This window comes from Lonchura striata, chromosome Z, assembly GCF_046129695.1.
Source record: "Lonchura striata isolate bLonStr1 chromosome Z, bLonStr1.mat, whole genome shotgun sequence".
NCBI classification, from domain to species: domain Eukaryota; kingdom Metazoa; phylum Chordata; class Aves; order Passeriformes; family Estrildidae; genus Lonchura; species Lonchura striata.
In genome coordinates this window covers 10,499,337-10,524,350 of record NC_134642.1, presented here as the reverse complement: position 1 = coordinate 10,524,350, position 25,014 = coordinate 10,499,337, and the positions used below count along the sequence as shown (strand labels likewise).

The 25,014-nt window shown below is 36.9% G+C and overlaps 1 protein-coding gene across 1 annotated transcript; it reads right to left on the bottom strand.

Moving 5' to 3' along the window:
- Nucleotides 1-3,205: 3,205 nt before the first annotated feature.
- Nucleotides 3,206-23,412, bottom strand: HSD17B3 (hydroxysteroid 17-beta dehydrogenase 3). Its single transcript, XM_077790198.1, is given in 9 exon segments — nucleotides 3,206-3,361; nucleotides 3,664-3,716; nucleotides 5,328-5,449; nucleotides 6,458-6,486; nucleotides 9,335-9,402; nucleotides 9,866-9,992; nucleotides 20,753-20,805; nucleotides 23,243-23,282; nucleotides 23,284-23,412. Coding segments are annotated over 9 exon segments (762 nt in total). The 5' UTR covers nucleotides 23,398-23,412.
- Nucleotides 23,413-25,014: the final 1,602 nt, after the last annotated feature.

The window sequence follows — 25,014 nt, the reverse complement described above, 5'->3', positions numbered from 1 at the left end:
TGAACTGGGAAAGAGACAAGTACTGCATCCATGCTGTATCTGAGGATGTATTGATTGAGCATATACATATGTAGAGAAACACAAACCCTACTTTCCACCCTTGTGCCTCATATTCAATGTACACTTCCCCCAGAAACTTCAACAGCTTTTGGTGTGCATGCAATGTGTAACATATCTTGTATTCTATATTTATTTGCTGCGCAGCCACACAAATATAACACTTCAAAATATAACACTTTTCAGTTTAATCACTTGAAAACATAGCCTTTATGGAGTGATGAACAAGCTGTTTCTATTCCTTGCTTTTCAAACCATCAATGCTGAAATGTCCAGCATAGATGTCTCATTATTTCCAGATATTTTCTACACTGGGTGATTATATTCAAGTGATAGTTTTATTTCCAATTCTGACATGAAAGAACTTAAGTGTATCAGCAGTTTCATTGAATTCAATGGCAGAGCCAACTCATAGGAGCCCATGTGAGTAAAGTGATTTTTACAACTATTTGCAGATCTGGGTCTAATGTGATTGTACTTCAGGAAAGATACATATCATTTTATGTATTGTAATTTTCATTATTTCAGTTCAGAGATCTCAGCTCAATCCTTAGTTGCTCTTTTGAGATTTATAATAACAAGTATACATGTGTGGAAAGCTGGGACCTAAATGGTGCTATAATATATGTCTATGATATGTTGTCTATAGATGTCATTAACTTCAGTGCAGCAGACAGGAATTTCTGGAGCCAGCAGGATACATTTTGTGATTTCTTTTCCATCTATGTGGCAAAGATTACAGAGACTGTCAATCATATTTGGCAAAAAAATCTCAATTATTTATTAATAGAGTCCTTGCTATCTTCATACAAATGTTTTACAAATACTTTCTGAAATGAAGAAGTTAAATGAACATGCAAGATTAAAAGACACATGAAAATTACTGATTTTTAATGAACAGAAATCCATCTGATTAAATAGCAGAAGCAAGCCTAGCCCAGAATAAAATAGTTGGAAAGGACTTAAAGAGATCATGTAGTTTAACTGCCTGACCACTTTGGGGCTGACTAGAAGTTAAAGCCCAAGGTGAACAGCATTGTCCAGATGCACTGACAGGCACAGAACATCAACCACCTTTCTAGGAAGCCTGTGACTGTGTTTCACCATCCTCTCAGCAGGGAGGTGCATCCTAAGGTCCAGAGCACAGAGATCAGACCCTCCCTCTCCGGGTCCCCTCCTCAGGGAGCTGTACAGAGCAATGAGGCCACCCCTGAGCCTCCTTCTCTCCAAACCAGACAGCCCAGAGCCCTCAGCCTCTCCCCACAGGATGTGCCTTCCAGCCCTTCCACCAGCTCTGTTGTCCTCCTCTGGACCATTCCAGGACGGGATCAGAGTGTGGGGCCCAGCACTGCACACAGGACTCAGGGTGAGGCTGCACCAGGGCTGAATCCAGCAGGATGATCCCAATCCCAGCTGGTGCTGCTGTGTCTGATGCACCCCAGGATGGGGTTTGCCCTCCTGGCTGCCCAGGCACACGCTGCTGGCTCAGCCTGAGCTGCTGCCAACCAGCACCCACAGGTCCCTTTTGCAGGGCTGTTCTATACACACTCCTCTCCCAGCTTATATTTGTCCCCAGCTTTACTGCATCCCAAGGGAAGAATCTGTATTTGTTCTTGTTAAATTTCATGCCACTGATAATTACCCATTGTTCCACTCTATTTCAGATCCCTCTGTGAGGCTCTTGTGCCTTGAGAGGGTCAGCAACACCTCTCAGTTTGGTATCATCGGCAGACTTGCTAATGGTGCATTCAAGTCCTGCATCCAGATCATTGATAAACTTATTGACCAGAACTGGTCCTTCAGTGAATTCCTGAGGAATACCACTGGTGATTGCTCACCAGGCAGATGTAGCCCTATACACTAAAACCCCTGAAGTTCTGACATTCAGCCGGTTCTTCATCCAGCACACTGTGAACCTGATCATCACAGCAGCTTGTCCAGAACAATACTTTGAGGGACAGCACCAAAAATCTTACCAAAATCTTACTAAATATTACTAAAATCAAGAAAAGCCTCACCTACCACCTTCCATTCATCCACTAGGCAAGTAACCTTATTCTAGATGGGTATCAAATTTATAACTGGGACTTTCCCTTTATGAGCCCACAATGACTATGCCTGGTGATTGCATTGTCCTTGAAATACCTTTTAACAGCATCCAATTTGATTTGACAGGCATCCAGTCAAAATACTTGTCTTCTGGACTCAATTCAGCAGCGTAGAATTATTGTGTATCCTTTTCCTATGTTGCTGCCTCTTACATCCTATATTGGATATTGCTCAGCCATTCACAGGCTCTGGAAAGAAAAAAAAAATTATCATTGCAGTCTTCCCAAAGCCCAGTGTGTACTTTACATTCTGAAAGATTTATTTTTATCTTCTTGAAAATTTCCTTCCAAACACACACAAAACACTCACTGAAACCATGAAAACACACTGTGAACAAGATGGAAATAAAGCAAATTATTGTTTTATTCATAAATATCAAATACCCGTAATTATTTCTGACCTTCAAGACTATGCTAAATGGTAATATAAATTTCTTAGACCCTATATAAGGCCCACAAAACCTTTTACTTCAGGCTTTCAGTAATTACATTTCTCTTAGAGTAAAATGTTAATTCCTCTGCTTTCAGAGGAATTTCTTATACTTGCATTTAATGCTCATCATTAACAGCTGCTGTGTATAAATATTTACTCTATTGTGTTAACATGGTATCCAAGGAAATTATGTCTTTCTGATAGTACATTCTGGTTTTATGTCCTTCCTCTCCCCCACTAATAACATTTGAAATTGCTGGCCAATTTTTCTGAAGGAGTAGAGGTTTTGGAAAATTCCTTAGCAAGGTCATGAAAACAGGCAGCTGGAGAGAGGATAAAGGATAACCAGACATGAAACTGAGCTAAGCTCAAGGCTCATAAGCAGAGAAAATCATACTATGTTCTTACCACTACACTTTACTTGTGTATTCCTCTCTTCATATTCATATTCTCATATTCCTCTCTTCACATACTGGTGCCATATGGTTTTAACAACCCACTGTCTCTTTCTTGTTTGATGTCCAAGGTCTATGAAAAAGTGAAAAGAACAGGCTGAGCCCAGACAGACTTGGCTGAAGTCTTTGGAAGACATTTGCACACAAGCAAATTAAATCAGAATATCATGGGTGAAACATCCAAAAATCTCATCTCCAAAGGTGACATACTCCAGTGATTCACAAACAAGCTCTTCTGCTGTTTTTGTAATATCATCAGGGTTTTGGTACATTGTCACTGGAGAAGAAACACTATAAGGAAGCACTATCTAAAATAAAAAATAATAGTAACAACAACAGTGTAGTGCTATCTAATGCTTACATATGGCACTCTGCAGAATCCCATAGCATCTGACATATTTTAACTGATATTTGCAATGGATCAGGGCACTATATGGAATCAGTGATAGTATGGTGAAATAAGGGAAAAGCTGCATATAGAGGTGAGACAGAACTTTTGCAGTCACCCAGCAGTTCACTGAGGACAGCTACACAATATGGATTTAGGCATCTCAAATATTCTTGGAGAATTTGCTAAAACAAAGGCTAATATTACAAGATACAGCAACACCGGAATGATAATTACCTTTGCTTTATACTCTGCTTGTAGTGGTTGTAGAAGTGCTTATAAAAGCCTAGGTAGAATACAACCAAACCAAACAAATCATTAGCATAGGAAAGTAAGTGCTTTCACTGTGTTCAGAAATGTGTGAACATGTCCTCAACACAAACAGCCTAACATTGTACAAGCTAGGTCCCAGGGCAGTGGTGGAAAATATAAAAATGAAGCTTTCAAGACCCGGGCAAGGCTGACTCTTTCTCTGTGCCAGAAAAGATGGAACCTGGCATTGCCCTGAGCTGGACATGCAACAAGTAGTACTGCCGCCTGCATTGGAAGTTTAGACACTTTTTAAAGTAGAGATATACATCCCCAAGTCCCACTTATTCTAGATATTGTTCCATGTGGCTCTCTGCTCTGGGTGATCCCTCCATGCCAGACAGACACTTGCACTTGTTGGTTTTTGCAATGAAAAGTGGAGCAAAATGAAACTTGTGCCTTCAGTATTCACCTAGTAGCATAATCTACAGATAAATGTTTCAAAGTCAAGCATTTCTGAATTTGAAGGAAAGTTTTAGCTTCAATCTTTTAGATTTATCTAAGTTTTTCTCCACATCATGAAGAGTATGCATATACTAACTTTATGCAAATGTTGAGTTTCTTTCAGGAGAAATTTTAGGAGTTGGACCTTTTTGAGAAATAGTCAAAAACTTGATGATGTTGAATTGCTCCTCTGTAATGAAAAATATAAAAGTCATAGTAAGGAAAAAAAAAGACTGTTTTTCAAATCCATCATTTGATAGTCTTAAAATTGCAACACCAACACTGTCATGGTATTGCATGATATAATGTTGACAAGCAAAATAATTTCCCTCCAGGGGATTAAAAAAAAGTTACAAACAAACCAACAACAAAAAAAAAAAGGCCAAAACAAAAGAAACCCCAAAGTTAAAAGATACCTGAGAATGAAAAAAGACAAGGAGACAACATAATCTTACTAATGTACCATATCACTTGGAAATAATGTTAAGTAAACATTTTTAAGGATCTAAAATTGTCTGGTTTGAATGAAGTTCAAATTTTGAGCAATAAAGGATTTATATTAAAGGAGAAAAAGGAAATAGAAAATTATACTTTCTTACCAAAAATAAATCTTTTTTTTTTTTTGCCAATCTAAACTTTAGTTACATTCAAGAAAATATAATTAGAATTTTTAATTTGAAGGAAACCTGAGTTGATCAAATTACTTTTGGAGTTTTATTCAAAATCATTCATTCCTCAGTTTTGCAAGTTCATGGATTCAAATCTAGAGAAAAAATTTAAGGTGAAATCTATGAAGTTAGGCAACTTACCAGTCACCTACCAGAAATTTTATTCTATAAGCAAAACCTAGCACTTTTGTGCATCTACAGTTTTAAGTAAGCTAGATAAGTGAGCCTAGTAAAATTCATCCCTTCCCAGAACCAAGACAAATTGTCGGCACTGGTATAATACTATTTAATCAAAGGCAAAATCATTCCAAGGATCAGACATACCCTGAGCTGATTTCATTTACATAGTTTCACTGATTCCTGATGGTCAGGTAGTGCTAATTTATGTTACTTCATTATTTCAATGGAGCAATGCTATTTATATACTCATCATTTGTTATCCTGATACAATGCTTTGATAAACACTTAATGGGGATTTCTTCATAAAGCACTGTGAAAGATTTATCTTAGTAGCTGAGTACATTGTATATAATGGAAAAGGGAAAGTACTTGAACCAAAGGACAGATTCAGAATTAGAATTTTCTGACTGAAATTGAATTTAAAAAGTTACATTCTGTTTACACTTTATGGGATTATAGTAAAAGGCTGCATGAGCAGAAAACACTTTTTTCTCCAGAAGGCATAACTCTCCTATACTGTCAGGTGTGCCCTCAAAGGACCCCCTTTTTAGAATTTAGTTTGCTCTAAACCAGACAGGAATAATGTAATAAGTGAAAATGAAATGCCTGCCACAATCAGAACCATGGGAACATTGTACATGGAATTGTACATCTAGCAGAGAAAAAAGTCTGTCATCAGAGGAAATTTTTTATTCTCCTAAGTAATTGGCTGATCCCCTTTGGTCTCTAGCCAGCACATTCTTTTGCCTGTTCCATGGATCTGTTGGTTTAGTTTCCCCATTCACAGTTCCCTGTACACATCACTAAAACCCAATGCATTTAGCAACAATGAGGAAAAAACAAAACAAAATGAAAATTAAACAGCAAGAAGTGTTTTTTCTGCCAAAACTAAAAGCATGTACTGGCCTCTAAAATGCAGTATTTAACAATATTTTCTAGAAAATCCATCCATAGTCCCAAACTTCTAGTTTAAGTACCCCATGTCTAAAATACATGTAGTATTAAAAGGAAGACAGGGATCCTTAATCACAGAGATGAATTAATATCGCTGATTAGTGATATGGGTATTTCCAGAGCTTGAAAAGCATTATTCCAAGCCAAACTACCACTTTTAGAAGAACAGATAATACATTCAAATGCTGTTTCTTGCTTGATTAGGCCCATCATGTTCTCTTATATTTCTGACACACATTTTTAACTGGGGACAGATATATATTTTGTTTTCTGCTCTGTTCTACAATTGACTGACAATTTGTGGGAGTTCCTATGCATATAATCACACAGCACTAACATAACTAAAAGATATCTTACTGATGGATAGACGGTGAAGTCCAGAAGTTAATGAAAAAGCCTAACTACCACTAAAGGCATTAAAGGTAGAAGCTTCACACAGTTCAAAGTTATAGAAAAAATACCTCGCTTGCATCTGTTTCAAAATTATTTTTGTCATTTATAAGACAAGTATTTTAAGAATTCTTTCCATCCCCCATCTTCCTGACAGCATTTTTGAACTGATTTTATTTTAAATAACAATTTTTTTCACTTGATCGAGCCATATATATACAGCTCAAATGGCTAAAATATGGCATATTCAACATTTTGGAAAATATTTTACAAATTCTTGTGGCCTGAAAATCATCTCAGTTGTCAGAAAATTCCAAAGGTTAGCCTCTAAGCAGTGAGAGTCTTATGTTTATCCAAAGCTTTTCAAATTTCATAATTCTCCAACATGGAATCATAACTGCAAGGAAAATGTCAATTCCATGTTCCTTTTGCATTTTCACTTCTGCCTGCAGCTGGATCAGAAATTGTAGAAAATCAGGAAAATATATCAATTTTTTCTGTTTCCAGAAAGAGCTGTAGGACCTTTTTTAGTGCTAATTATTTTATATTTTTTTTCATTCTTATTTTAGCAATAGACTTAATCATACATCTGATTTTTAAAGTGAAATCAGATGCATTTGTTCAGGTAAGAAATCAGCTTTTCTTTGTGCTTTTGAAGGGTATTATTGACAGTAAGCCTAAGTACTGAGAAGTCATACTTGCACTATGAATTGTGTCAAGACAGCAGTGAGACCTAATTTGTAAAGGGCAGTAGTGAAAAGTAGTGCAAATTAATGGCACACCTTAATTGAATACTTGTTATTTCCTAATTATTTTTTCAGTTATGTCATTGTGCTCAAAAGGATAGTAGGAGCAATGTGGGTTGATAAAGTTTGACAACACAGGGCAGTCACATCAGCATGGATGAAGAGGGATTTCCAAATAAAGCACAAAACATGAGAAAAGATCCTTCTTTTGCAGTGCTGAAAATCCCACTGACATCTCTGGGAGCCAGGATACCTGGACCTCAGGCATTGCACTGAGAGATATGGCAAATGGGATTTTAGCAGGAATCCAGACAGAGAGGGGAAAGGAAAATCCAGTATTTGGACCTAACCATGAGGAATGCTGGTTAGGAGAGTACTTTCTTCTCTGTAATTTGGAGGAAAGAGAATATTAGTGAAACACTCAAAAGGATGTGGTGGCAGCAGTGGGGAAAGCAATGCCCAGACACTGCAAAAACAAAAGAGATTGATTCTGAGATATATGTAAAGTGGGAAATGATGAAAAAAAAACCTTCAGTATCCAGACCGAGAGGGTACAGAATGGCATATATATAGCATTCAGATATTGCAGATAATTCTATTCTTTTGACATAGAATATATCCTAGGAGCAGAAATGTCACAAAGCTACTTACAGAATTTGCTTCCATTGACTGATATTACATGATTTATTATCTTAAGTCATTAAGCAGCAGTACAAATTTGGGATGTAAATTTTGAGAGCCAGAGAAGGACAAACATCTGCTGTTAGTTTTCATGCCATTTTTAGAAAGACATGAAAGGCATGAAAGCCAAGGTTGAGATCTTCTGCTCATATTCATGTTAACATGCTGCTTGCAAACAGCAGAGCAATACAAATCTTAATCAGAGTTGAAAAGCATGAAATACTAAATGTCCTTGGAGGCAAAGGAGCCAACCAAAATTAGCACGAAGGAGTAACAATACAGAATTTGGAGACAGTTCCTGGGGTTTCTGTCCTGCATTGATCCAAAAACATGTTGGCAAAAGAGAATTGTGACAAAAACCACAAGTACAGTGCTAAAATTCAAACTGTAGGTTTACCAGTGTTGAAAACTTTAATTCTGAAGCAAATCTCCCTGCATATCAAAGCAAAAACGATTTGTGAAATGTTTTAGCTGTTTCAGTTGTAGTGCAAAGATGTGTTTCAACTGAGAAATTGTCTTTAAAATTTTCCAGTCAGTTCTGATCAAAATATTTCACTGGCAATAGAAACAGGTGGGTTCCTTAAACACTGACATTCCTGCTGAAAATCACTGTCTGCTGATGAATTAAGTGATAATACACAGAAAAGCTAGTTGGTCACTCTAATATGGGACTGATTTTTTTCTGATGAAATACATTACAGCACTAGAACAGATGGGAATCTGTCACATACCTACCTAAAACAAAAATAATATTGCAGTTGACAAGGTCCAGCAGGAAGCAACAAAACAGTAAATTTGTCCTTAAGTCAGAGTTTGAGGGAAGCAGCCTGCCTGAGATTCTCTGATTTGGAAGAGATAATGACATAAAAACTGAATGAATCCTGAGAGAGGTTCTAGCAAGATACACATTTAGAAATTCTGGCCTTTTCATTGCAAGTGATACAGAGGTAAATAACAATAAAGCAATGGAGAACTTAATCACATCCTTAATCCTGTCACTCAATTTAATAACTGTAAATTAATTCCCCCACAAAATAAACAATATTTAAATGAGGTTTCTTTTTCTTTTTTTTTCTTTCTTTTTTTTTAAATTTGGTTTAATTTGGTTTGTTTTAATTTGTTCATTTCCACACGCTTAAGCAATGTGTCCCAAAGAAACTAAGTTTAAATAATGCTAACAAGAACCCAGTATTTTCAGCTGTGACTGTGGATGGACTGGACCCCATTGCACCACAAGCCAGCAGGGAATCAGGGAGTCTGCTAATCCCTGCTACAACCAGGTCAGCTGTACTCTCCCCTCTATCACTGGATGCTTCCCGTAGTTTAGCTGAAAACTACTATTCCTTTTCTCTTTCAAGCTCTTCCAAGCATTAAAACCAAGTCAAAATATGCTTCTTCAGGCCCAGTTTGTTTCCAACCCAACTGAATACTTAATACTTGATTGTAGTGTGGGCAAAATCTGTGCCTTGTTCAATGAACTCACTGTTATATTAGAAGATGAAATCTACAGAATAATCCTACATCTTCTATGTTTGACCCATTAAGGAAACAGCATGGAAGAGGATTATGAAGCACTCAAACATTGCTAACTAGTCAGGGAAAATACAATGTTAAGAATCAAATCTAGACAAAGTGCATAGTTCATCTAGTTACAGAAATTCCTTCTCCTCAAGACCCAGAAGATTGTGAGCTGCATGTGAAGAGAAACACTATTTAGCATCAAGTCTTGTTTTCACTGAAATCACTGATAATGATGAGTGCTGTCTTTGGGGAACATGAAAACAGACTTGCTAAAGTTGTTTCTGTGTTGTTGCTGTTGTTTAATTTCTTTCACTATTAAAAGGACTGTCTTTAAAAATATAAAAAACCTTTCAAAACCCCATGTTTTCACTGTTGCTTCATGAGTCATACTAGATAATAAGCCACAGACTCATGTATACTTGGTTCTAAGCATTGGCTAACAAGTTGTTACAACACATCATTTATACAATGATCTGTTTAATACACTACAGCTATAAAATACTTGTCAATTAACAGACCTTAATGACTGACCCAGAACACCTATATCCACATCCTTCAGATCTTTTTCACCAAATTTTACATAATTACAAAAATACACCAAATTTTTAGTGAAATCATCTTGTATACCCTTCACCTTTTTCTGTGGCCAGCTCTGTAACTAAAGAAATACCCAAAACCAAAGACCAACCAGCCAAGAAAACCTGTTTTCATCTACTCAGAAAGAGGGAGAGCTGTAAAAAGAGAAACAACCAGATGTCTTGCTAAGTAATGTCCATTGTACATCAAGCAATTGTTTCAACCTTCTTACTCTAAGAAATAACACAACACACGCATAACACTCTCACTCTACCTAGTTGTTTTCAGGAAAATGGCCTGGAATATATAGGATGAATTTTTGCCCTGAAGTCAATGGAATTTTTCTTACAAGATCTGAACAACATTTAGTCCTTCAGAAAGGTAAAACAAAACAAATTCAGAAATAAGACACACAGGATTTATTCCCCTTGTTACCATAATATTTATAGATGAACAGAACACTGTCAGCATACATTAGACAAATGAATGTGGATGCCAGATCCCCTATGCAAGCACAACTTTGCAGAACAGTTTAAAATAATTTTGATGGATAAAATAAGCATTTTAACAAATGGAACGTATCTTTTTTAGGAGGGGTAAACAAGGATGGATGGGATGTAGCATTTTCTGCATTATTTCTTAAAAATTCCTTGCCTGTTTTAACATTTGCACTGTCATGGTCTGAACCTTTCTTGGGATTTTGCAGCACTAAAAGGCATTTTAGAGAGGCTATAGAGTAAATTTTACAAGGTCAATTAGAAGGGAAAGGGAAATGTGTGTGATTTTTCCAATGTCATTTCTATGCAGGAGGGGAGCGCAGCTGTACATTGACTTTTTTTCAGCAGTTGATTTATTGCTGTTCATATTTACAATGCAGTTTCATGAGGAAAGGAATTAGAAACTCTTATTTACTGATTTTTAAAGGCAAGACTCTGTTAAAAGGGCCTTCTAACTAGAGGGTTAATCTCCTAATGTCTAAATAAGGTCTCCTCTAACTAGATGTTCACATTGTAAAATAAATTTTTGCTACTAAACCCAGTTGCCCAAGCTTTATGGGCAACCTGAAATCCAGATGAAGTTTGCTGGAAAAGTGACAGGCAAAGCTTGGAAATGTCAATAGAATATCAGATTGCAGTGGCAGGAATTCAGGTGCACACTCATGGCAAAAAGTGCACATGGCTTTTGGCAAGATGTTTCTTGTTGGTTTGTATTCTCATCTTATAATACAGAAAACAGAAAGCATTGCCTTGGACAGGAATAAGACTTGCTGAACTATTACCCAGAAATTTTGTCTCATCCATTGGTGCTCATTCAACAGGCCTTGTGACAGGTCCTGTGGGAGAGCAAGGACACAGAAAGCTGGCTTTGGGTCCAGCAGGCCAATTTGTGACAAATCAAAATCAAAATTGTGACCTCTGCTGGAGTGGAGAATGAGATAAAATTGCTCCTTTCCAGGTGTTCCTGTTTGTCCCTCAAAGCTCTTTGCAAACTGCTAGTTTTGACCACCTTGCAGTACTCAAGTAATACAGTTTGAGGAAACAGCAAGCACACTGACTGCAGATCTGAAATGAGGGTTGCATCTTGCATGCAGTTTTAGAGGACATCTGTCTCCATGACAGAAGAAAGGAGGAAGGACTGCCCTTTTTCTTGCCCTCTTTCTAAGCTGCAGTTCTGTGTATGAAAGAGACAAAACATCCTTTGAACTTTCAACCTATAAAAGCAACTCTAGTGGCAAATGACCCTGTCATGGTCCCAGGCTGGGTGAATGGTGAAACTATAAATAAAAGGACATTGTGAGTGTAAATGCAGTGAGCGGGAAAGAACAGAGCAACAGCTGGAGCAGACACCTACAGTGACCTTCTGTTTGAAGAGCTCTATAAACAAAGTGAGATGGTCTTAAAATGTACAGTGATGTTGTGGCCATCTTTCTCGTGGGCAATCAGAAGGGCAGCCAAAACTAGAGCAACATAAAAATGAGGATCAAACAAGCCATTTGGGCTTTCTCTGCAACTCCTTGTCTGTACAGGACTGTATGGCTGCAACCAGCACTGTCAGCCAACAAACAAGTACTCCAGATGGCTTTCCTCTGTCTCTTATAAAAATAAACCAATATATTAAAAACCAATAAAACTCTCATGCTGACAAATGAATTACCCAGGGATAGCTCTTCAGAAAATTATAGCAATTCTGCAAAGGAGAGAGCCAAAAAACAATTTTCAATGTTTCTTATGTCTCTCCCTCTCTGTGACAAAGATTTATGATAGTCTTTGAAGATACAAGCCATTACATCTCTGTTTAAAACTCCTAAATGTCATAGAGGTAAAAAGCCTAGCTTTTCAAACATCAGGACAGGTTATTGTCTTTTGTCTTTTTAATTTTTTTTCAATTTTATTTTAAATAATGGAGTAAAGTCCAATTTAAGAAAAATTAAAAGTGAAATCCAGTTGGTTAATTCAATGTGCTATAAGATGTATTGCTAAAACTTTTACATCTAACTCCTTCTAACCTTAGACCACTTGGAAATCTGCTGTCAGATAGGATAATGTGCTGCTTTTTGAAATTTACTAAAAAGATAATAAATGAGAATTAATAAATAATGAAGTTGTTTAGGATACACAGCATTCCAGCATCACTTCTTCCTAGTTTAGAGAGTTATGAAGATGTTCTGAAAATCAACATAACAAAATGAATGCCCAAATGGAACAAGAACTGAACTTGAAGTACTACAGCAACACTTGAATATAAAGAGAGAAGCACTAAATCTTAGATTTTGTTCATATTCAGTGGAAATTTACAGATAGGAGAGTAAATTGAGATTTAGTGTATCTTGCAGAAGTGGCTTTTTTTTGTTTGTTTGTTTGACTTTAACAACAGTATGGTACAGATTTGCAAACAGGAGCTAGCTCAGCCTGCACAGCTTGCTAAGGAAATACAAGCAGAAGAAATGAAACAGGACTGCAGTTAGTAGCATTCCATCATTCCTAATCCCCTGGTATTGTGGTTTGATCAATGATTCACAGCTGCAATACTAAATGTGTTAAATGAGCAGTATATCTGTGCTAGTGATTCTGTCTGCCCTCTGTAACACCTACTTTGGTGTTTTTTATCTCATTTAAAAAAAAACTTTCCAGTCTGAATGGATGGAAATCTGGTTTTCAATTCAAGTGTATTTTTTGGAGAAATGTTTTTCTTACTGTGGGTTTCTGAGTGTTGTTCTCAGGCACACCTGTGGCCCACAGAACTTGGAAAGCCAAACACTGAATGTCTGTAATTACCGACAGCTTAGACTCTTAATTTGTAGCACTCAGTATCCAAACAGATGTGGCAATATAATTAGGCAAATAATACAATTAGTTTGAAAATGGAGCAAGTCTTTTCAATATAATGTCCAATGGACTGCAAAAAAGTATTGTGTAGATATTAAAAAAAAAAAAAAAAAAGGCAAACAAGAGTAATATGTCCAGAGCTTCCTGGTGGTTTAAGAGCCTCCACAGCAGATACTCTATGCTTTTCTTACTGTATTTTTCTCTCTTTCCTTTTGTTTGTGCCATCTACTTGTTGTTAAGGTACTAGTTTTCAGCCTGATACAATAAATAACAGATGACACACTCTGGACTTCAGCCAAAACCTGCTGAAAACAATTGAAATACCTCACCGGGATTTGCCACCTATTTCAGCAAGTTGTGGGAAAGGCTATGACCAGGTGGAACCGTGTCTAAACCTTATCATGTAGCCTGACTTCTGGGGTCACACAAGACACCTCCCCACACCTTGGATTACATGGACAACACTGCTGCTGTCAGAGAAGCTTGGAGCTGTCAGTGAACAAGTGAAAATCCATGGGTGGGTGCAGAAGGTGCAGGAGTGTTTGCAGGACAGGCAAGTCATCAGATACCCCTTGCTTTCCAAGGGAAAACAAATCTATTTAGTCCTACCAAAAAAAAAAAAAAAAAAAGAAAAAAAAAGAAAAAAAAAAAAAGGCATATTGGATAGAAAATTTCTGGGTCCATTCCTTGATTTCGGTAGTTGCAGGTTGAAAATTTGTAGACTTTTTCATCCAAGTCTGCCACATCCCTGATAGATGTGCTGCTTTCTCAGGTAAGCACTAAGCACCCTGGACCTGATACTCTGCTGGACTCAGCTGCTAAGCCTTCTTAAAGCCAAGTCTTTCCAATTTGTATAGATACATAGTTTTGGGTTGACACATACTTTTAAACATGTAAATCAAGGAATGTGCTGGATAGAAGCCATGTATAGGAAAAGAGACAGTGGGACAGTGGAAATAATGATTTTAATTCTAGCAATCTGTAAAGTTAATGGAGGATAAAAACTCATTTGACTCCTAAATAAATTCTAACTGTCAATCTTAAAGTATTTATACAAGACATTCACTAGGATTAATGGTTAATTTCCTTTGAAGAAAAGAAAGAGAACATTAATTCTAAAGACACTCTATTTAACTGCTCAATCAAGAGCCAAATGTAATTTGAAAGCCCTAAAAAACCAACCAACCCACCCACCCACCAACCAAAAAACAAACCTGGTACTTTGATTTTGTTTTTAGTCTTCCTCTGCTCTGTTCCAAGAACTACTTTAAACGTAACTTATTTATCTGTATTTACAGATTTTTAAGGGCAGATAAAGGCAGTAAAGAGCACACATTCACCTTTCTTTTAGCCCATTACATGCTTTAAAAGTAAACATATATTTTTACAGTGATCTATGTCTAGAAGAGCTCAAGGGACACAGTAATATAAAAAAGTTTTTAGTATTGGAGAAATACTTGGAGGTAAGTTGTAGCAATATCCAGCACCCTGCTGTGCTAGATAACAAGGGAAAAGACTTGCAGATCCCTGTAAAGGGAGGTAAATGGGAGGATAATTTTGAGACAAATGTTTACCAAAAGTTCTCCTTATCATCATTATAGTTAACCCACTTCTTTACAAGAACATGTTTATATGTTCTTACAGGAACATATAAAATTGTTAGGAAACAGTAGGGCAACAAGAATCTTTCATTTTTTTACAGTTTTGCAAAAACAGCAATAATGAATTTTTAAATTGTTTTAACTCACCTGTCACTTGCCCAATATCCATCCAAATAATAGATGATAAAACCAGGCCAAAATAATCAGTCTTCTAGAGACTTCCAGAATATTTCCTTCACTGCATAATTTTGGACCCTTATAGGAAAAATAAACTGGACAACCACCAAATCCTCATAATATGAAAAAATAAAAATAATTTGAGCCAACTTCAAATGAATGAAAGTCTTCAGGGAGTAAAAATCACATGAAATTTCTCAGAAACAAAATTTTATTTTTATATTTGTTTGGGTTTGGGAGCCTAGTCATGTTACTGGCTTTCCAGTCATTTTACCTTCCATCATCATATTTTTTTCCTGAGGAAGTACATTAAATGAATTGAATATTTATATTCAATTTATTTATATTTATTGAATATAAATAAGATCTGATGCAGGTTTGTTGGATAAATTTTAACTGGTTTTTTCCTTATTTTTAATTAAGTGCAAATTTAAAAGAAATAAATATTTAAAAAAAACAAAGGAAAAAAAGGTGAATTATACATATAAATACTCCAAATAGAGTCACAAAAACATACATCCACAAAGACATTGGCAATAGCTGTGATTCTATAGCTGCAAACACTGTTTAACATGATCCATTTATAGTTGGTTTGGTGTAACTATGTGCAGAACAAACATAGCAAATCTTCTCATTTTCTCAGGCCCTTCATTCCCATCAGACTTTTAGGCAGAGGATGGATCATGGCCCCAGTTTTTGAAATGAAGTTATTAACAATTGTCAGCAGAGCTGATTATATAAAGAAAGATAAAACTAAAACTAGAAAAATGCCTGTGAGAAAAAGGAGAAAGAGCTAAATTAGCCATCACAAACCATAAAGCTCAGATCATCTGAAAGAACCTTCAGATTTGCTTAGAAGAAATAACTCCAAAAGGCCATCCACCGAAGATCCATTCATTTCTATAGCTGACTTGCTGCAACACTTTCTTCTTAAAACTATTTGAGGAAACAATTTGTCTTGTTTAGTTCTCATGAGGCAATGCAGAGAATGTTAAGAAATAAGGAACTTTGCTCAAAAATTTTCTCCATCAAGAGTACAAGGGGATATCACCCTGCTAAAGGTATCAGCCATAAACATTTGTATTTTCAGATTTTCTCACAGCTCTGTGTTGTGTATATTTTCTAACATAATTGATCAGGGCTCCAAAGACACCTGCACAGACTTGGGTGCTTTGGGGTTTCAGGAGGCTGCTTTCTTCACTTGAAACTCTCAAATAGAGAGCTACAATTGCCTACATATTGGTAGACTTTCCATTGTCTGTAAGGAATTTGACTCAAGGCATTTTCAGTCAGAGATGTGAATGTCTCCTGTCATTTGGAGGTGTTTGGATAGGGTTTGTTTAGACTTTTGCATCTTCAGACCCAAGACCAATCACCAGCCATGTAATACACAAATTTAAAAAATGTTCTGCTTCACTGGGCTTCTCAGTATCATACATTTGTTTCTGTATGTAGTTTGATAGAACCCCCTCCCAAAACCTAACTATAAAGGGATTCTTACATGGTATTTCACCTAAAAGCATATATTTAGGGCAACCTTATAAAAGCTACCTATCAGGTAAGAGGAACCTCCCTTGCTGCTGTGCACCAGACTAACCAGAAGTCAAGGCAAAGGAAGCCATACACCTGAATAGTTTATTTTGCTTCCTCACCCACATATAAAATGTGTATCTTTCCAGAAACAGGTTTTGTAGGACACTGTAATAAGCATGAGATACAAACAGACCCTCAAGCAAACAAAAATAACTGTGCTTATAATTCCCTGTCCACCTGCAGGAAAGGTTAGATCTGGCTTAAGATTTCAAATTATGGTAGCTTTTAATGCTGATGTCTTTAGCATAAAGAATTTTCCTAATATAGAAAAGCTTTGATGTTAAAGAATGGTGTTTCCCTTCATAGTAAAAAATAAGCACTGGCTCCAGGCCAGCGTGTAATGGGAAGCTGCATATGCTAGGAAATCCTGACTCCCAGTGGCAAAGGACTAAAATGCTTCTGAGACACAGTCTGCCTAAATGTAAAATCATTATTCCCAACTCCAGCCATAAAGAATCATGACAACTAAGCATTTAGAAAGAGGGCTTATGATAAAGAAAATTCAGAATCAGCATTCTGGGATCTCAAAAATGCATGATTAAAAAGTTCAAATTAAATGAGTAAATAAGTCCCTCTGCACTTTTTAGCATGTTTTTACAGCTCAGTCTGAATTGATTTTTTTAAACAATAAAGCTTCATGAAAGGCAAGATAGGTTTTAAATTCAAACTACGACTGCTAATGCATGTGACTGCTATATTTACCTTGACAAATTCACTATATTCTACATGGGTCATAAGATGTAATAATTTAGAATTCTTATTAATGCTTTGTGGAATATGTAGTTGCCTACAATCATCATCAACTTTCTAGAGAAGACAATCTTCTCTAGGACTGTACTGACATGATCCATGTTTCACTTTTTGTCTTTCTTTAACTGGGATTCAGAACTGTAGGGTCCCTATGAATCAAAATCTCATTCATTCTAAGTATGATTCAAATATGTCAACCCTGGTTTTGAATCAGCAGACCAGAATTGAGAAGACAGAGCAGGATGATCTAGCAATTTTTCTGCTAGCTCTGCATGCTCTGTGCAATGCAAGGAGAATAGTAGTATTAACAGGAATAAATCCAAGATCAAGTGGAGAAAATAGAATATTTTGTAACCAGAGCAGGAATACTGCTGGTAATACTATACAGAATTTCAGGACAAGAAACAAATATTTAAGATTCAAGGAGCTGGTAAATTAGGAAATGAATGAATCTTAAATGAATGAGGTATATCTCAAAATGGTCTGCTGAGACACTGACTGAACACAAGCACTGGCCTGACTTTATAAAAGACTGATGAACTATGAACAGAAACAAGAATGGTGACAATGTGAGCCAAAGCACACCCTGCTTATAGCCTGACACCACATGAGAAGTGTGAAGAGGCCAAACCATAAATCTCAGAATATACCATGGCCTTGTCCATAAACCCAGTATGTCTGAGTTGCTACGTCAGTAACAGATGATAAAGCACATCTGTAGTTACTACACCCCAAAAGCATCAGTACCTGAAATGCTAATCCTTGAGTAGAGATGTGACAGACAAGCAGCAGACTCACAGGTGAGTTACTTTTGTTTCTTTTTGGAAGTCTGGTGAGTTTAAACCCCATCAGTCCAAGAACTCATGGACCAATTGTAACAGAAGCCTGGTACATACAGCAAACTAGATCAAAAATTCAGTACTCTGACATCACAGCAGTCAGTTAAAAGGTCAGGGCCTTCATCTTCAAAGTCAGTCATTCAAAACAACTCATCTACTCAAAATACATCTAGAGCCTTCGGGGAAGCCTGGATAGTCATTCAGAAGAGGATAAACTCAAGTTCCACATCTGCTTGCCTCTCAATACAAGCTTGTGAAACAAAAGGTCTGTGTCCTGGTATCAACAAAGTAGAGATCTGAGACCTCACAGCTGCCAGGTTCTTCATACAGCCCCAGGCACCTTTTGAGCCTCACAAACTTTGTAGAGTTCTGTAACTAGGCATAAACCCTGGAAACAAGAGTATGGAACCCGTAGATTACTGTAATCTCTCTCTGGACTTCAGTCTGTTGAGTTTTATTTAATTAACCACCTCCTGGCATCTCTACATAGAACTAAACACAGGAAACCACATTCCATTAGCCTTCCAAAAGACAAAACCAGCTCTCCTTAGAATCTTGTAGCAGATGCTACCAAGTAAGGTGTCCTTAAATTAGTTTTGGCTCATTATCAGCCCATGCCTGAGCTCAGGACACCAGAAAGAAATTCATCACTTGACATCAGAACTAATGCTATAGAAGACTGTGCCCATCAAACAAGGCTTGCCTTCACATCCGTACAGTACAGCAGCAGAACATCAGAGAATTTTGTATCCTGACATCAGAGCAGCAAGACAGCAGTGCTGACCTAGAACCTCTGAAGGCACACAAATATTAAAACAGCAGGATCAGGCTTATTTATCTACAAGCCACACACAGGTGTGTGCTTCTACTTCAGCCAGCGAGGTGATGTGCCAAACTATGAGCTCATGTGGTGTGGGCTTGGGATTTGTCCCACAGAGCAGTAGCTGAGCACAGCTTCAATCAAAAGGACCACCTGGAGAGGATGGTACATCTCAGCATGGAGAAAGATGACTTTCAGTCATCCCACAAATGCCAAAAATAATGAACAAATGTTCCACAACATCTATCCAGCTCTAGGCAAGTTCAAAAAAAGGGCAGCAGTGGGTTTACTCTTTCTTATGGTATAATACAGCATATAGCTAGCCATTTAATGGGATTTACTCTTGCATAACTCATACAGCACAAACAAAGCAGAACAATGACAGAGGCTCAAATCTAGACATTCACAGGTTCTTACAGCTTTCACATGGATAAAATATCACCAGGTGCTCACAAAGAAAATTAGTTCAGCTGCATAAACAGAGGACTTCACCCAGAGACATGAAAAAAAATATTTAAGCATTTTTGATGTCTTCTTTCCCTGTATTGATCCCATCCCATTCTCCCTGACCTGTGTATTCTTCAGACCCTTTTCATTTACTTATTAATACTTTAACTCACTGAGTAGGCAGGAGACAGCATTTTCCCTTCTCTCACATGTTTTTTTTTTTCACAACTATGCCAAATGTAAAACTCTAATACCTGGTATTGGTTCTACATTCAATGTTCTTTCAAAAGTAGTTCTTACATTGCCACTCCCACCAATGGCAGTCATAAGGCATCTGTCTAGGTGTTTAAACAATGCATAATGAAAAGACTAGAGAAAAAAAATCTTGTAAATCAATTCCACTTCTTTTCTTTTCTTTTATAATCTATAAGCAAAAGGCTTCACATCTAAACTCTTGCATGTTACAGGATGTTCCTTGCCACACAGTAACCTCAGCCCTGAAAACAGCAACTCTTGATTCACTGCTGTTCAGCTTCTAGAAAGGGAGGCAGTTTAGAAAGAAGACACCAAGGAGAAAATGTACTGCTCAGTCACAATCAGTAATGGTAAGGCTCTTCAACACAACACAAGGCCATCCTGCCCTCAGCGCTGACTACCACGGGTTAATAGGAAGGTGCTGCTGCAGTGACCCTGCACAGCAGCAGCTACAGGGCAGCACAGAGATCCTCTTCTTCCTGCAGCCTCCTAGAGCTCCTGATTCTGAATTAAACTATTAGGATTCCTTATACTTTCCATAACTTGTAGTTTATATTACTTTATACAAGTTTCTCCCTTATTGGTTATTTCAGATAAAATTTTCAACATGTGTTTGCAAGTGTAAAGGCTAGAAAAATACATTTTGTGTGTTAACACTGGACCAGCCCATTGCAGATTTGCTGTGAAACTGGGAGAAAAGGGACAATTCAGGAGACTTCCTTCTCTGGACAGACAATAGGACCTCTTTTGAATCACTCATTTTAGTTCCCTGGTTTGATGACACCACTGAGGCCCGAATGACTTTCCTCTGAAATGTACCACCAGTTTCCTTTCAGAATCCAATTAAAGCTATTCTGATTATATATGAGAAAAAGATTACGACATAGTCATGTAATTATAATAACAGTCAAGTCATTAGAATAATTTAAATAATGATATGGTCATGTCATTTGAATAATTTTACTAATCTGAAGATGCTGATGGAGGGATAGCAATTTTCATTTTGTTAAGGTAAAATGAAGGATAGGTAATATATTTTTCCTGAAGGAATATGCTTTTCCAATCCCATCCCCTGCTCCTGTGACCAGTGGAGAAAGCAAAAATGATACGGATTACATTTGGAGCTCTAGTTTAGCTTCTTGTCTTTGAATTGTTTAATCTTCATCATCTCAATTTCTTCAATAATACAACCTAAATGTCTCCACTGAAGAATAGAACCTGTCTTCTAAATTTTTTATCTTATGACCTATGTGTCTCTTATTCATTCAGCACTTTCTGTGTTTAAAGCAAATCTCTCCCCAACGTAGCCCGTGTGGTACAGGAGGCAGCCATTACTCTCATTTTCAATGGTGTCCACAAGCAACAAGTCAGTTGCTAAAGAGCTGGCAGAATTTCCTTCTATACATGTATTTTCACAAGTTTTGAAATTTATATGCCGGTGGCAGAATGGTAGGAGATAGAGACTAACTGGTAACTAAAACTGGTATAACTATTTCTCACACAAGATTTCTGTCTGTAAGGAAAGATCACGTCAAACTTGCCACACCTATAAAATGCTCTTCCTGCAGAACTGTACTACACAGTTTACTTTTGGGTTTAGTCTTACTGTGAAAATAAACAAATCCTGGCATTTGTAGAGTACCCTGAACTTTAAACACTATGCATATAAATATCAAAGAGGAACTGTAAAAAGAAAAATTCTTAACACCTTAGAAATACAGAATAATGCAGCAAAGCACCAAAGCAGTTCCAAGGTAAACCTGGTACATTTAAAAACTAGTCAATATAAAAAAAATGTAGATTAAGGAATTCTGTGTTGTCAGAGACACAGAAAGCAAATATGTTTTGAATGGTTAGGTGTTGCCAACAGAAGAACAAGTACTCTCTCATTTCAGAGGGAAGTGAGATCCCAAAGAAGGAGTAGCAGGTACCTAGTTTCCTAACAGACCTGTAGATGAGAAGTGAAGAATCCATTCAGAAACAAGCTTCCACATGTCAGCTTTAACTTTCATGATTTTCAGAATCTCATGAGCCACATGACAACACAAATTATCTGAGCCTTACGAATTTTACTGGGGACAGAAAAAACAGAGCAAAAAAGCCCATTGAAAGAAACATGTCTTCCAACCTTAAGAGGAAAGAAAGATTTTACACAGAAAGCTCCACATGCTGTTCCTCATCTCATACACAGAAGGGAGGTCCCTGCCTCACTTAAAGTAAGACCTATGCACTGCCTTAGAAGCATGTGGTATTCAGGAAGGTCTTTTACAGGAATGGATTTAATTTATTAATCCACTAGGAAATGTGGTAATTAAACATATATTTAATAGTTATATATTTAATTCATGTATTTTATTTATGTAATAGTTTTATATATTTAGTCCCATCAAGCCTAATGCAGGAAAAGAAATCAAACAAAAGTCTAAGGTTCAGGTAGTTTCTTAACAGCAAGCTGCCATCAGCAACACTAGCAGCCAAGGAACTCAGAAACAGCAGCACCTCTTCATCCCTGCTTTATACTGATCATCTAACAAGCTTAAAAAAACATGATCGATCAATAGGAAGAAGCAGATGCTTGTTAAACTCTGTGTTATTCTACAAGAATGCATCCTATCTTAAAAACCACTGCAAACTTGCAGCCTTTGAAGATTTCAGACTAAAGTAAATTTAGTTCATTAATGGTATCATTAAGGGTAGGTCAGCAATTTGGAAAAGAACACACTGGAGCAACATCAACAGGAACAGGAAAAGTCGTTTTGAAAACTGGAGAACATATGCTAGACATAAACTAGCAGCTTCACATACCAGAAAACTGAGGATCTGGGCAATGCTACTAAAATAAAAGCATTTGCAGCAGAGAGAAAACAGCAGAAGTAGCAACGGGGAGAGAATTCACATCTACACACCAGGGTGTGAACTTACACGCCAGCCTGACCAGTTCTCTGTTCTCTCCAAGTGTGGCAGGAGCTCTGGCCACAGAGAGCAGGCACAGACTTTCCCACGCATTTTCCTGGGGAAGGCTGTGAGAATATCAGTGGAGAGAATGAGAAACAATTCTTATCTCCACTTGCACCTGCTGTTGTGCACATGTGGAATGTGTCATGGAGATTTGTTTACCAAAGAGTGATTTCTTAATTAGACACTAGATGGTGTTTAGATAGATTGACCACTTAGGTCAAAGCTGTATCAGACTGGTTGCAAAGGTGATAGAGTTTCTTAATAAGTATAGTAAAACATAGTACAAGATGATATAATGAAGTAATTGATCAACCTTCTGCAATCATAGTCAATGCTAATTATTACCTCTCTGGGGGCCTGCAGTGACACCCAAGTACACAAAACTTTCAGGTTCATAAACCCAAAGCTGTAGGAGAAAACTAAAAGAAGCCAAGCAAACCACACATATCAGAAACTGTTTCATTCTGAAGGAACAGGGTAAAGAAATGCAAGGAAAACCATTCCTGATTAGTTATGTAACAATCCACCAAACAATTACAAGCACAAAGTGAAGCAGTTTCCTTTACCTGCTCATTCTCCCAATGACTGAATGAAAACCTAAGGCAAAAGAACTTCAGATATATGGGAAAAGGTCTTTCATATATCTGATACATTTTACCAGAGTACAGAAACAAATCAGACTCCCAACAAGTCTAAGTAGCTGATGCTGGAACACTTCCATGGTGGGAGAAAGCTTGTATGAATCAGATATTCTCTGCATGGAAAATGCGTCTTTACAGCACACTGCTAGACTCTGAGCCTTGGCAGAGAAGTGAGAGGATGAATCAAATCACATGATTTCATTTTCCAGGAAATGTGTGGGATTTAGATTAGAATAACATCACTACATTACACCCACATTTGTAAACTATTGAAAAAATCCAAACTAAACGTTTATTTCTGATGTTTGCCTCAGGGAAAAGGTTTCACTCCTTTTCTTAAAAAAGACTACTCCAAAAAGAGATCAACACTATTTCTTACAGTGAAGAGCTAAATTTGGCCCAGACATTTCCAGGACAAATTCACACTGAAACCAGAAAAAAGATTTATCATGTTACATTACTGACACTTTCAGACAGAAACCCACAATCGTGCAGATGCTTCACAAGTAAAGGCAGTGTCTGAATCACATGGAAGTTAACACTAACTTTTCTGTAACTAGACAATAAAAAAAAATCATTACTGTCTTACCTTAACAACAACCCAATTTCCTTACACTAAAGCTGTCTTAATTTTCCCCTCAGGGTTCACCTCAAAAGTAAGCCAGGCCAAATAAAGAAAGTTTAAATATTACAATTACAAAAGTATTTACAAATAATCATGAATAACCCCAAAAAATCACTCACTGTTCAAAGAATACTTTAAATTTGAAGAAGTTTCACTGCTTTCTACATGTAAAAAATAATGCTGAATACCACCTTTAAATTAATGCTCCCAGAATTTAAAAGAATCCCTTCTATTTGGTGATGGAATCAAAACACAATCTTCTACAGCTGTCATTCTTCTCTTCTCACTTCCATGTTCTGTTTCCATTTTCTTTTCCTGTTGTTGGTAACACATCTCAGATAGATTTATAGAGTGTCATGGCCCAGTATAAGTAAATAATGCCAATGAGAAGAAGATAAATAAATACTTAAGAATGTGAAGGATTCTTCAGTCTAAGTGTTTGTTTTTTTTTTCTGAGGTAAGTTTTTTTTTGCCTCTCTGACTCCACAGGAATCACTGCATGAAATTTACGCAGTGAATGGGTAGGAAGTTCCTTTGGGTGACCACATTTTCTCACTTAATCTGACTTCACTACAGTGAGGTCACTGCTAAAAAATCCCCACAAAATTTAGAGCATGAAAAGATCAATGCACAGGATAGTATTTTTTTGTGGTCCAGTAATTATTTTTCTTTGTATGTTTCCTTGTAAATATACCCTGATACCTATAATGGTGTGAATGTCATATTCAAATCCTTTAGTTAATTAATATGAAATCTCTAGAAAAGTAAGCAGCTGTATGCTAAAAAATCAGTTTTCAGTTTCTATCTTATTAACTGAAAGACACAATTATTGATGTTCTGGATGAAACAGACATGCAATTTCCTAAATTCTCACATGATAGTTGTGCCTGGTCGAGCCCATATTGCCAGAATTTTAATCAGCAAATTTACTGAAATCAACAGTATCTCAGATATAGAGGAAAACAGAAAGTGACTGAAGCTGAGTTTCTCTGTGAAAGTATGCAAGCAATTGCAAGTACTTCTAGATAGTACCTATTTCTTGTTATTCCTAGATTTATTTTTTATATTATTC